The following is a 12,921-nucleotide window of genomic DNA, read 5'->3' on the forward strand; positions in this document are numbered from 1 at the left end:
ACTTGTCTGAAATGGTCTAGGTTTTCCTGCTTGAGCAAGGGGCTGGACTAGAAGACCTCCAAAGTCCCTTCCAGCTCTGATGTACACCCACAGGTGTTGTTCAGCAGGTTCTGACCAGTTCTGGAGAACCGGTAGCGGAAATTTTGAGTAGTTCAGAGATGTTTTTTTCCCCCCACTGGTGGGATGGATGAAATTCCACGGAGTGTCCTTTCTAGGACATCCAAGGTCCATTGTAATCTAGCTGTAGCTGTTCATGCCAACATCCTCTCCCCTCCACGTGGATTAGCAAAGGAAGAATAGTAACCCCTGGGCTTACTAAGACCTTGGAAGATGTTCTACCATAACTTCACAATGGGTTTCCAGAGGTACACGTTTTATTTCCATGATTCATACGAGGTCGTAGCCATCGGCCGAGACTTTTTAATCTTCTTTCAGCAGACAATTGGCCTATCTTTCTCGGAGAATTATATTCCCTGCCAGGTTTCGATTGCAACACGTTCTTTCTTTGATAAGCCTCCAAGCTCTTTCATCGTCTCAAGCGTTGTCGTTTGTTGCTCCAATCGGGTTTGGACTTTGGGGATCCCTACAAGCTTCTGTTTGTTCCTGGGCAGCAACCCCCCCAAAAAAAGGCTACAAAGGCAGGGGTCAGGACTGCAGGGACCCCAAATTGCTTTTTTTTTTTTTCCAAAAGGAGCGCTTCCATTTAAATCGAGGTTTGTTTTCCAGGGCTAATCCTGTCCTAAGGCTTATATTTCTTCTTGTCCCCCCGCATCCCGTTAGTCAAATGGAATGGAATAATAGCTTTAGTAACCTTTACAAAGCTAAAAAGGGAATAACAACAGAGCCTTCCATTCAACTACTCATCGGCTTCCTAACTGTAACTTCATTTCTTGTATTCTTACGATTTGTATTGATATGGATTGTTTCCTGATTGCTTATTTGTACCCTGTGACTATCATTAAGTGTTGTACCTTATGATTCTTGATGGATGTATCTTGTCTTTTTATGTACTCTGAGAGCATCTGCACCAAAGGCAAATTCCTTGTGTGTCCAATCAAACTTGGCCAATAAAGAATTCAATTTAATTTCTATTCTATTCTATCCATATTCCCTTTCCTTCCTTATTCTATTCTATTCTCTCCATATTCCATTCCATTCCTTATTCTATTCTGTATTCTATTCTATTCTATTCTATTCTCTGTTCCATTCTATTTGCTATTCTATTCTTTATGGTATTCTATTCCATTCCATATTTTCTACTCTACTCTACTCTACTCTTTATGGTATTCTATATTCTATTCTATTCTATTCCATTCCATATTTTCTACTCTACTCTACTCTACTCTACTCTACTCTACTCTACTCTACATGGTATTCTATATTCTATTCTATTCCATATTTTCTACTCTATTCTACTCTACTCTTTATGGTATTCTATATTCTATTCTATTCCATATTTTCTACTCTATTCTACTCTATTCTACTCTACTCTTTATGGTATTCTATATTCTATTCTATTCCATATTTTCTACTCTATTCTACTCTACTCTACTCTACTCTACATGGTATTCTATATTCTATTCTATTCCATATTTTCTACTCTATTCTACTCTACTCTTTATGGTATTCTATATTCTATTCTATTCTATTCCATATTTTCTACTCTACTTACTCTACTCTTTATGGTATTCTATATTCTATTCTATTCCATTCCATATTTTCTACTCTACTCTACTCTACTCTACTCTACTCTACATGGTATTCTATATTCTATTCTATTCCATATTTTCTACTCTACTCTACTCTACTCTTTATGGTATTCTATATTCTATTCTATTCTATTCCATATTTTCTACTCTATTCTACTCTACTCTACTCTACATGGTATTCTATATTCTATTCTATTCCATATTTTCTACTCTATTCTATTCTACTCTACTCTTTATGGTATTCTATATTCTATTCTATTCTATTCCATATTTTCTACTCTACTTACTCTACTCTTTATGGTATTCTATATTCTATTCTATTCCATTCCATATTTTCTACTCTACTCTACTCTACTCTACTCTACTCTACTCTACATGGTATTCTATATTCTATTCTATTCCATATTTTCTACTCTATTCTACTCTACTCTACTCTACTCTTTATGGTATTCTATATTCTATTCTATTCCATATTTTCTACTCTATTCTACTCTACTCTACTCTACTCTTTATGGTATTCTATATTCTATTCTATTCTATTCCATATTTTCTACTCTATTCTATTCTACTCTACTCTACTCTTTATGGTATTCTATATTCTATTCTATTCTATTCCATATTTTCTACTCTACTTACTCTACTCTTTATGGTATTCTATATTCTATTCTATTCCATTCCATATTTTCTACTCTACTCTACTCTACTCTACTCTACTCTACTCTACTCTACATGGTATTCTATATTCTATTCTATTCCATATTTTCTACTCTATTCTACTCTACTCTACTCTACTCTACTCTTTATGGTATTCTATATTCTATTCTATTCCATTCCATATTTTCTACTCTACTCTACTCTACTCTACTCTACTCTACTCTACTCTACTCTACTCTACATGGTATTCTATATTCTATTCTATTCCATTCCATATTTTCTACTCTACTTACTCTACTCTTTATGGTATTCTATATTCTATTCTATTCCATTCCATATTTTCTACTCTATTCTACTCTACTCTACTCTACTCTACTCTACTCTTTATGGTATTCTATATTCTATTCTATTCCATTCCATATTTTCTACTCTATTCTATTCTATTCTATTCTACTCTACTCTACTCTACTCTACTCTACTCTTTATGGTATTCTATATTCTATTCTATTCCATTCCATATTTTCTACTCTACTCTACTCTACTCTACTCTACTCTACTCTACTCTACTCTTTATGGTATTCTATATTCTATTCTATTCCATATTTTCTACTCTACTTACTCTACTCTTTATGGTATTCTATATTCTATTCTATTCCATTCCATATTTTCTACTCTATTCTATTCTACTCTACTCTACTCTACTCTACTCTACTCTTTATGGTATTCTATATTCTATTCTATTCCATTCCATATTTTCTACTCTACTCTACTCTACTCTACTCTACTCTACTCTACTCTTTATGGTATTCTATATTCTAGTCTATTCCATTCCATATTTTCTACTCTACTCTATATTTTATGGCATTCTATATTCTATTCTATTCCATTCCATTCCACTCCATATTTTCTTTTCTATTCTGTTCCATCCCATCCCATCCCATTTTTAGCTGTTTCAGTGCTATAGGAGTCAGTGCCCTGTCAGGACCCAACATTAAGGAGATGATGAGAATTTCACATTGTGAGGTCCCAGATATGGTGTCCCTCCCCCCCCCCAAGAACAGATGTTCACAGAGAGCCATGGTAGTCAGCATCCTGAAAGCTTCCTACCCCAGATCAAACAGGAGGGACTCCAAAGTTACTTTTCATATCCCGCCTTTTGCTGCAAGACGTCCTTCAAATTGCTTGATCCATTTTCCTCCAGGATTTATCCAGTTCTCCAAAAGGTGCACTTTGGCAACTTGCAAAGCTGAAGCTCCATGGGGTTTTGAACAGGCTATTTCCCCCGTTTGCAGGAACTGTTGTCATTCGGTCATGCGATTTTGGAACGTTGAAATCTATTTCTAACTGTGTAATCAACCTTAATAATGATGAACCGATATCAATCTAATCGAGTCTGTTTCATAACCTTGGAAAAAAGCTCAGCCTGGATTCCCTTAATTATACAAGCGGTATAAAATATAAATATAAGAGCCGAGGTGGCGCAGTGGTTAAATGCAGCACTGCAGGCTACTTCAGCTGACTGCAGTTCTGCAGTTCGGCTGTTCAAATCTCACCGGCTCAAGGTCGACTCAGCCTTCCATCCTTCCGAGGTGGGTAAAATGAGGACCCGGATTGTTGTTGGGGTAAATATGCTGACTCTGTAAACCGCTTAGAGAGGGCTGAAAGCCCTATGAAGCGGTATATAAGTCTAACCACTATTGCTATTGCTATAATATATTAAACTTTACACCATCATTTTAGCTTCTGAGTTCAAACAAGCCACTGCTCTTCCCCATGTGAGCATACACAGTTACCGCCGTCTCTGCTATATAAACAACTATACAGACTCTATAGTGCAACTAAATCACTGAGCTGTAGGACTGGTGTCATGCCATCATCACTGTTTTCAGCGGGAGATGATAGGCAGAGGAGAAAACAACAGTAAAACAGAGCTGGAAGGGACCTTGGAGGTCCTTTAGTCCAACCCCTTGCTCAAGCAGGAGGCCCTCAACCATTCCATACAAATGGTTGTCCAGTCTCTTCTTAAAAACCTCCAGTTGTTGGAGCGCCCACAACCTCTGGAGGCAAGAGCCGAGGTGGCTCGGTGGTTAAATGCAGCACTGCAGGCTACTTCAGCTGACTGCTAGATCAGCAGTTCAGCGGTTCAAATCTCACCGGCTCAGAGTTGACTCAGCCTTCCATCCTTCTGAGGTGGGTAAAATGAGGACCCGGATTGTTGTTGGGGGCAATATGCTGACTCTGTAAACCGCTTAGAGAGGGCTGAAAGCCCTATGAAGCGGTATATAAGTCTACTGCTATTGCTATTGCTATTGCAAATATTCTCTATCCAATTAGGCATTTTACACATGAAGCGGCTGTCAGGGTTCCAAACAGCATCCAAAATTAATTTTTTTTGCAGTCTTCCTTGGAAACATCAATACAAACGCTTTTTTTTTGTATGCAGATGATAACATTTTAGATGTTACCTAAAGAATCCGAATGGTTTTCAGCAAACGTTAAGCCCATTGTGTAAGATTATAGAATAGAATAATTGAAGAATTGCAGGGGACCTTGGAGGTCTTCTAGTCCAACCCCGTTTAGGCAGGAAACCCTATATACTATTTCAGACAAATGGCTATCCAAGACTTCCAGTGTTGGGGTATTCACTTCTGGAGGCAACTTCTGTTCCACTGATTAATTGTTCCCAATGTCAGGAAATTTCTCCTAAGTTGCTTCTCTCCTTGATTAGTTTTCACCCATTGCTTCTTGTCCTGCCCTCAGGTGCCTTGGAGAATAGTTTGACTCCCTCTTCTTTGTGGCAGCCCCTGAGATATTGGAACAGTGCTAACATGTCTCCCCTAGTCCTTCTTTCCATTAAACTAGACATACCCAGTTCCTGCAACCGTTCTTCATATGTTTTAGTCTCCAGTCCCCTAGTCATCTTTGTTGCTCTTCTCTGCACTCTTTCTAGAGTCTCCGCATCTTTTCTACCTCGTGGCAACCAAAACTGAATGCAGTATTCCAAGTGTGGCCTTACCAAGGCCTTATAAAGTGGTATTAACCCTTCCCGTGATCTTGATTCTATCCCTCTGTTGATGCAGCCTAAAACTGTGTTGGCTTTTTGGGCAGCTGTATCTGGCAGTACTGCAAATGAGATGCCTGGATCTGAAAATGAATATATCGGAGACCGAGAGCAGCGTCCTCAACAGGGTAAATAAAGGGAAAGGAAGCACGTTTTACATTAGTGATGAAAAATTAGAGCAAACAGGATGATTTCTTGCAACTTGGTAAACAGATGGAGAAATGTGAAGATGCACCAAGGATGGTAAGAGAGGTAGTGGATGTTATGAGATTTATTGCAAGGAATTAATGCTTGTTGATGGAAGTGCAAATAGTTGTGTGTGAGAGATTCTCATATATATATATATATATGTGTGTGTGTGTGTGTGTGTGTGTGTGTGTGTGTGTGTGTGTGTGTGTGTGAGAGAGAGAGACTTTAAATATATACCTCTCATCCTGGCTGGCTGATAAGGAGTCGAGCCTTGTAGCTCAATGGTTAACACATCTGCCTGAGAGGCAATAGAGCACAGGTTCGATTCCCAACATAGGGTGTGGCTAGCTGATGAGAGCTAAATAGCTTGAAATAGATCTATACTAGTCTCCCTTTATTTATTTATCAGCATAAATATAACAAATGTAACAAAAAAGGCAACAGTAAAAAATATTGGGTTTCTGTCTGGATGGTCTCTTGTGACGAGCCGAAGACAGAGAGTGGAAGTGTGACCTTCCTCCCATATTTGGGCATACCAGGGGTTGTGACTTTAAATATATACCTCTCACCCTGGCTGGCTGATAAGGAGTCGAGCCTTGTAGCTCAATGGTTAACACATCTGCCTGAGAGGCAATAGAGCACAGGTTCGATTCCCAACATAGGGTATGGCTAGCTGATGAGAGCTAAATAGCTTGAAATAGATCTATACTAGTCTCCCTTTATTTATTTATCAGCATAAATATAACATACATACATACATACATACATACATACATACATACATATGATAGATAGATAGATAGATAGATATATGATGAGAGCTAAATAGCTTGAAATAGATCTATACTAGTCTCCCTTTATTTATTTATCAGCACAAATACAACACAAATGTAACAAAGGCAACAGTAAAAATATTGGGTTTCTGTCTGGATGGTCTCTTGTGACAAGCCGATAGACAGAGAATGGAAACAGTAGGCTTCCTCCGATATTTGGGCATACCAGGGGTTGTGACACTAAATACATACCTATTTCCCTGGCTCAGCTGATAAAGGAGGAGAACCTTGTGGCTTAGGGGTTAACACATCTGCCTAACATGTAATACAGCCCTGGTTCGAATCCCAGTAAGGGTATGGCTAGCTGATGAGAGCTAAATAGCTTGAAATAGATCTATACTAGTCTCCCTTTATTTATTTATCAGCACAAATACAACACACACACACACACACACACACACACAAATACATACATATATATACACATATCAAGTTAAGTTGACTGCAGTGGAGGTGCAGTGTTTGAAGTGGGTGTGTAAAAAGGAGCAGAATTCATGGCTTTCTGAAAGAATGTGGCTTGAATGCAAAAAACAAGTACCATATTTTTTTGGAGTATAAGACACACCAAAGTATAAGACGCACCAAGATTTTGAAGAGGTAAATCTAAAAAAATAAAATGCACTCTGCAGGCCTCCCAAACCCTCTGCATGCCTAGTTTTTTGCAAAAAAAAAAAAAGGGGGGGGCATGCAGTGCTTTGGGAGGCTTGTAGGGTGCTCCTGGGGGCTGGGGGGGGGCAAAACCTATCAAATACAGCCCATTTTTTGCTTGTTTTTGCCCTCCCCAGCCCCCAGGAGCACTTTGCAGGCCTCCCAAATCATCTGCACGCCCATTTTTGCAAAGGGGGGGGGGGGTTGGTAGGCAAAAAAAATGCTGTATTCAGTGTATAAGACGCACCCAGATTTTCACTCTCTTTTTTGGGGGGGAGAAAAGGGTTGGTTGAGGGCCGGGGCTGTGACTGGTCACTTGTGGGGTTGATCTGAATTCTGAGGGGCTCGTAGGCTGCTTGTCGGTCGATGTCTCCGTGGGTGGGATGGGTTGGGGAGAGGCATCTAGGCATACAAGGGGATATCTCCCCCCAAGAGCTAGAGGAGGAATTTGCAAAGCTTTCTGCCGCTTCTTCGGATCGGACTTACCTAGTTTCACCTGCAGGGGAGACGGTTTGTAATTCATGGCTACGGTCTCGCCCTCTCTGGGGTCACAGTCTCTGTCCGAGATGGAGGCGGCCGCTGGATCCTGTCGGAAGGCAGGAAAAGCACAAAACCCATCAGGACGGCCATCGTTTTTAAAAAAAATGTTAGTAGATTGTTTAGGCATTTATATCTAACTTTGATTATTTATACAAATAACTCAAGGTAACAGGCATATCCACCCAGCCAGCTTTCATGGCAAAGGCGGGACTAGAACTCACCGTCTCCTGGTGATTGGCCCAAAGTCACCCGATTGGCTTTTATGCCTAAGGCAGGACTAGAACTCACAGTCTCCTGGCGATTGGCCCAAAGCCAACCAGCCATCTTTCATGCCTAAGGTGGGACTAGAACTCACTGTCTCCTGGTGATTGGCCCAAAGTCACCCGATTGGTTTTTATGCCTAAGGTTGGACTAGAACTCACCGTCTCCTGGTGATTGGCCCAAAGTCACCCGATTTACTTTTATGCCTAAGGCAGGACTAGAACTCACTGTCTCCTGGTGATTGACCCAAAGTCACCCGATTGGCTTTTATGCCTAAGGCAGGACTAGAACTCACAGTCTCCTGGCGATTGGCCCAAAGCCAACCAGCCATCTTTCATGCCTAAGGTGGGACTAGAACTCACTGTCTCCTGGTGATTGGCCCAAAGTCACCTGATTCGCTTTTATGCCTAAGGTTGGACTAGAACTCACCGTCTCCTGGTGATTGGCCCAAAGTCACCCGATTGGCTTTTATGCCTAAGGCGGGACTAGAACTCTCAGTCTCCTGGCAATTGGCCCAAAGCCAACCAGCCATCTTTCATGCCTAAGGTGGGACTAGAACTCACCGTCTCCTGGTGATTGGCCCAAAGTCACCCGATTGGCTTTCATGCCTAAAGTGGAACTAGAATTGTCAATCTCCTAGTGATTGGCCCAAAGTCACCCAGCCCGCTTTCATGGCTAAGGCTGAACTAGAACTCACAATCTCCCATTTTCTAGCCCGTTTGCCTTAAGCCAGTGTTTCTCAACCTTAGCAACTTGAAGATGTCCGGACTTCAACTCCCAGAATTCCCCAGCCAGCGAATGCTGGCTGGGGAATTCTGGGAGTTGAAGTCCGGACATCTTCAAGTTGCCAAGGTTGAGAAACACTGCCTTAAACACTGGATTAGACCAAACTGATCTCATTTGTTATTATTTAGATTTATGGAGCCTGCAACTGGGAAGATTTCTGGCAGTTTACAAAGTAATTAGAAACAAAGCAGAACAAATCCTCGGCACGGTAGAAGTTATCAACAGATAAGAATCAATAAAATTGCAAAACCAATAACATTCCAAGGCAAAACTTCACACCTCGAGTACCCTGTTTCTTACACACAACCGACAACGGGAGAACGGATCGATATTTGCGGGGAAAGCTATTCCAGAGTCAGATGCAAAACAGCGAAACAGCATCAGGCTCTCCAAGGTTCCACCTGCCTCATTTTATGGCGGGGGGGGGGGACGGACGGACGAAGCAAGAGGTCCTTTGAATAACAGAATAACAAAGTTGGAAGGGACCTTGGAGGTCTTCTAGTCCAACCCCCTGCTTCAAGCAGGAATTCTGGTGACATACAAGGGAAAGCGATCAACGTCGGATGAAAAAGACAGTCCTGTAAGCATCTCTGTGCAAGATTTTTTTAAAAAAACACTTTCAAATGTACAGGTAATCCTCCAGTTATGACCCAAATTTTCCGTTGCTAAGCAAAACGGTTGCTAAGCGAGTTTTCCCCATTGCTACAGTTGATAAGGGAATCGCTGCAATTGTTAAATCTTAGTTATACGGTTGCAAAGTGAATCAGATTTCCCGCATGGGCTTTGCGTGTCAGGAGGTCGCAAAGTACATGCCAGTTTCCAAGCATCCAAATTTTGATTGCATGGCCACAGGAATTCTGCGATGGCAGTTAAGCGTGAAAAATGGAGGCTAGAGATGGGAGAAAGACCCAGATTGACCAGCCAAAAAAACAGGGATGCATGTTTTTAACTCAGAGAACTACTCTAGTCCGAGTCGGCTCCATAGAGCGGAGGTGGCGCAGTGGTTAGGGTGCAGTACTGCAGGCCACTTCAGCTGACTGTTATCTGCAGCGGTTCAAATCTCACCGGCTCAAGGTTGACTCAGCCTTCCATCCTTCCGAGGTGGGTGAAATGAGGACCCGGATTGTTGTTGGGGGCGATATGCTGACTCTGTAAACCGCTTAGAGAGGGCTGAAAGCCCTATGAAGCGGTATATAAGTCTAACTGCTATTGCTATATTTCTATTCTATATTTTTCTCTTCTCTTCTCTTTCTGTTCTATTCCATGTTTCTTAGCTCAAATGTGGTTGTAAACCGAGGATTACTCTATTCCATATTTCTATTCTATATCTTTCTCTTCTCTTCTTTTCTCTTCTCCTTCTATTCTATTCCATATCTCTCTCTTCTCTTTTCGGTTCTCTTCTCTTTCTATTCTATTCCATGTTTCTTAGCTCAAATGTGATTTTAAACCGAGGATTACTCTATTCCATATTTCTATTCTATATCTTTCTCTTCTCTTCTTTTCTCTTCCTATTCTCTTCTCTTCCATGCTTCTTAGCTCAAATGTGGTCGTATCTTGAGGACTACCTGTAGGCCAGTGGTTCCCAAACTTGGCAACTTTAAGACTTGTGGACTTCAACTCCCAGAATTCTCCAGCCAGCAGAGTTGAAGTCCACAAGTCTTAAAGTTGCCAAGTTTGGGAACCACTGCTGTAGGCTACATTCAGCACTTCCTGGCATTCTAAAAGAAAGTGAAATCACAAGAGTTTTAAAAATAGAAATATACTGAATTCTTGGAAACCAGAGGCCGCCATGGTCTAAACCTGACAGCCGGCTTAATTCTCTTGAAGCACCTTTCCAAATCTTATTCCTGCCGAGGAAGGAGCTGCGGGCGCCTCCTAGCTTTTTTGGCGTCTCTAAAAAAATCAGTAAACATAAGCTGGAAATAAAAATTGATTGCTTTACTGTAAGCACAATGAGCTGCATTATTTAAAAAACCACCTCGCTGAGAATTGTGCAGGTTCAGGTCAGCAAAATGAAAAGAGTCTGCGCAAAACACAGCATCCTCTAATGCTTGGAACATTCACGTCTTCGTTGCCCAGCGCTAAAACATTTTGACTCGACTCTTCTTAAAATATTTATTAACTCTCAAAAGGGGCCCTTTGCTCAGCTTTCATTGGTAGGAAGGGGGCAGCTGTTTGGAGCAGGGGGGTCTGGCAGGGGAAAGTCAGATACTTCCTCCCTCCCTAGGTTACAGGTAGTCCTGCAAAAGCCCCCTCCCCATTTCCCCCTTTCCTCTGGGAGGGGCCAATCCCCTCCAAGGTGTGGCTTTACTCCCAAGTTGACCCTGCTTTCTTAGTAGTTCTTGTCTTCTGGCAGCTCTGCGCATGGACACACTGGGAACAGGCTCCAGCTGTTCTTCTGCCTCACTGCTTCTAGCTCCCTCTCTGCCTCCGATGCAGAGCCCTCGTCCGAGCTTTCCCCAGACTCCAGGACTGGCCCATGTTCCTCCCCAACCTCCTCACTGTCCGATTCTGCTGCCAGCTCCGCAGGCCGCCGGTGGACCACACTTCTCTCCCTGAAGATGTTACCTAGTTGGGTCATGAAACGTCTGAAAGAAAGCACCCAGGTTCAGAAAACACCACAGACCCCACTGTCATCAGCACTGTCGCTGTTGTCCTCCTCCTCCTCCTCCTCCTCCTCCTCCTCCTCCTCCTCCTCCTCCTCCTCCACCACTACTCTACAAAACCATCTTCTTTCTAGTCCGGAAGATTTATCTGTAAGAAAACAACCAAGCTCAGAGAGCACCAAGCATCCCACAGTCCTCCTCTTCCTCACTCTGAAGTTATTACCTAGTTGGGTCCTGAGACGTCTGCAAGAAAGCAGAGCCGAGGTGGCGCAGTGGTTAGGGTGCAGTACTGCAGGCCACTTCAGCTGACTGCTAGCTGCAGTTCGGCGGTTCATATCTCACCGGCTCAAGGTTGACTCAGCCTTCCATCCTTCCGAGGTGGGTAAAATGAGGACCCGGATTGTTGTTGGGGGCGATATGCTGACTCTGTAAACCGCTTAGAGAGGGCTGAAAGCCCTATGAAGCGGTATATAAGTCTAATTGCTATTGCTATTGCTCTATCTATCTATCTATCTATCTAATCTATCTATCTATCTATCTATCTATCTATCTATCTATCTATCTATCTATCTATCTATCTATCTATCTATCTATCTATCTATCTATCTATCTATCTATCTATCTATCTATCTATCTATCTATCTATCCGAGGTGGCACAGTGGTTAGGGTGCAGTACTGCAGGCCACTTCAGCTGACTGTTATCTGCAGTTCGGCTGTTCTAATCTCACCGGCTCAAGGTTGACTCAGCCTTCCATCCTTCCAAGGTGGGTAAAATGAGGACCCGGATTGTTGTTGGGGGCGATATGCTGACTCTGTAAACCGCTTAGAGAGGGCTGAAAGCCCTATGAAGCGGTATATAAGTCTAATTGCTATTGCTATTGCTCTATCTATCTATCTATCTATCTAATCTATCTATCTATCTATCTATCTATCTATCTATCTATCTATCTATCTATCTATCTATCTATCTATCTATCATCTATCTATCTATCTATCTATCTATCTATCCGAGGTGGCACAGTGGTTAGGGTGCAGTACTGCAGGCCACTTCAGCTGACTGTTATCTGCAGTTCGGCTGTTCTAATCTCACCGGCTCAAGGTTGACTCAGCCTTCCATCCTTCCAAGGTGGGTAAAATGAGGACCCGGATTGTTGGGGGCGATATGCTGACTCTGTAAACCGCTTAGAGAGGGCTGGAAGCCCTATGAAGCGGTGTATAAGTCTAACTGCCATTGCTATTGCTAAAGCCCCCAAGCTCAGAGAGCACCCAGGACCCCACGGGGGGGTGGCATTCTGGAAGGGCCTTGCAAAGCAGGCTCTTCTCGTGGGTTCTGGAAGCTGCCTGCCTGATATCCATTCTACCTAACGACTGGCTCATCCCCATCTGTTCGTTGGTTTATATAGATTGCTGTTTATTTTTACATTATCCTGCCGTAAAAGCTGCCCTGAATTCTATCCGGCGAGAATCGGTGATGAATCGTGATGGCTTTTTTCCTCCTTCGCAGTCTCTTCGGGTCACTTCAGATATTACTTTCACAAAGAAAGGGAAATTGCTCTCGGTGGCTCTGAATTGCAGCCTCGGTGCGGGTATTTGTGCACAGGAATCGGCTTCCGGGCCTCAGCAGCTGGCAAGG

General features: G+C 42.4%; 1 protein-coding gene across 2 annotated transcripts in view; it reads right to left on the bottom strand.

Annotated features, from left to right (window-relative positions):
• FAM219A (family with sequence similarity 219 member A) overlaps window positions 1–12,921 on the bottom strand; it is a 63,193-nt gene that overhangs the window by 21,407 nt on the left and 28,865 nt on the right. For both annotated transcript variants that reach the window (XM_087715206.1, XM_087715205.1), the window contains exon 2: window positions 7,581–7,680. In XM_087715206.1, the coding sequence (XP_087571332.1) occupies window positions 7,581–7,680 (100 nt within the window). The remainder of the gene's footprint in view (window positions 1–7,580; window positions 7,681–12,921) is intronic.

The sequence above is a fragment of the Thamnophis sirtalis genome, unplaced genomic scaffold (genome assembly GCF_051295495.1).
Source record: "Thamnophis sirtalis isolate CommonGarterSnake01/CBP01778 unplaced genomic scaffold, rThaSir2_p1.2 scaffold_5, whole genome shotgun sequence".
Classification (NCBI taxonomy): domain Eukaryota; kingdom Metazoa; phylum Chordata; class Lepidosauria; order Squamata; family Natricidae; genus Thamnophis; species Thamnophis sirtalis.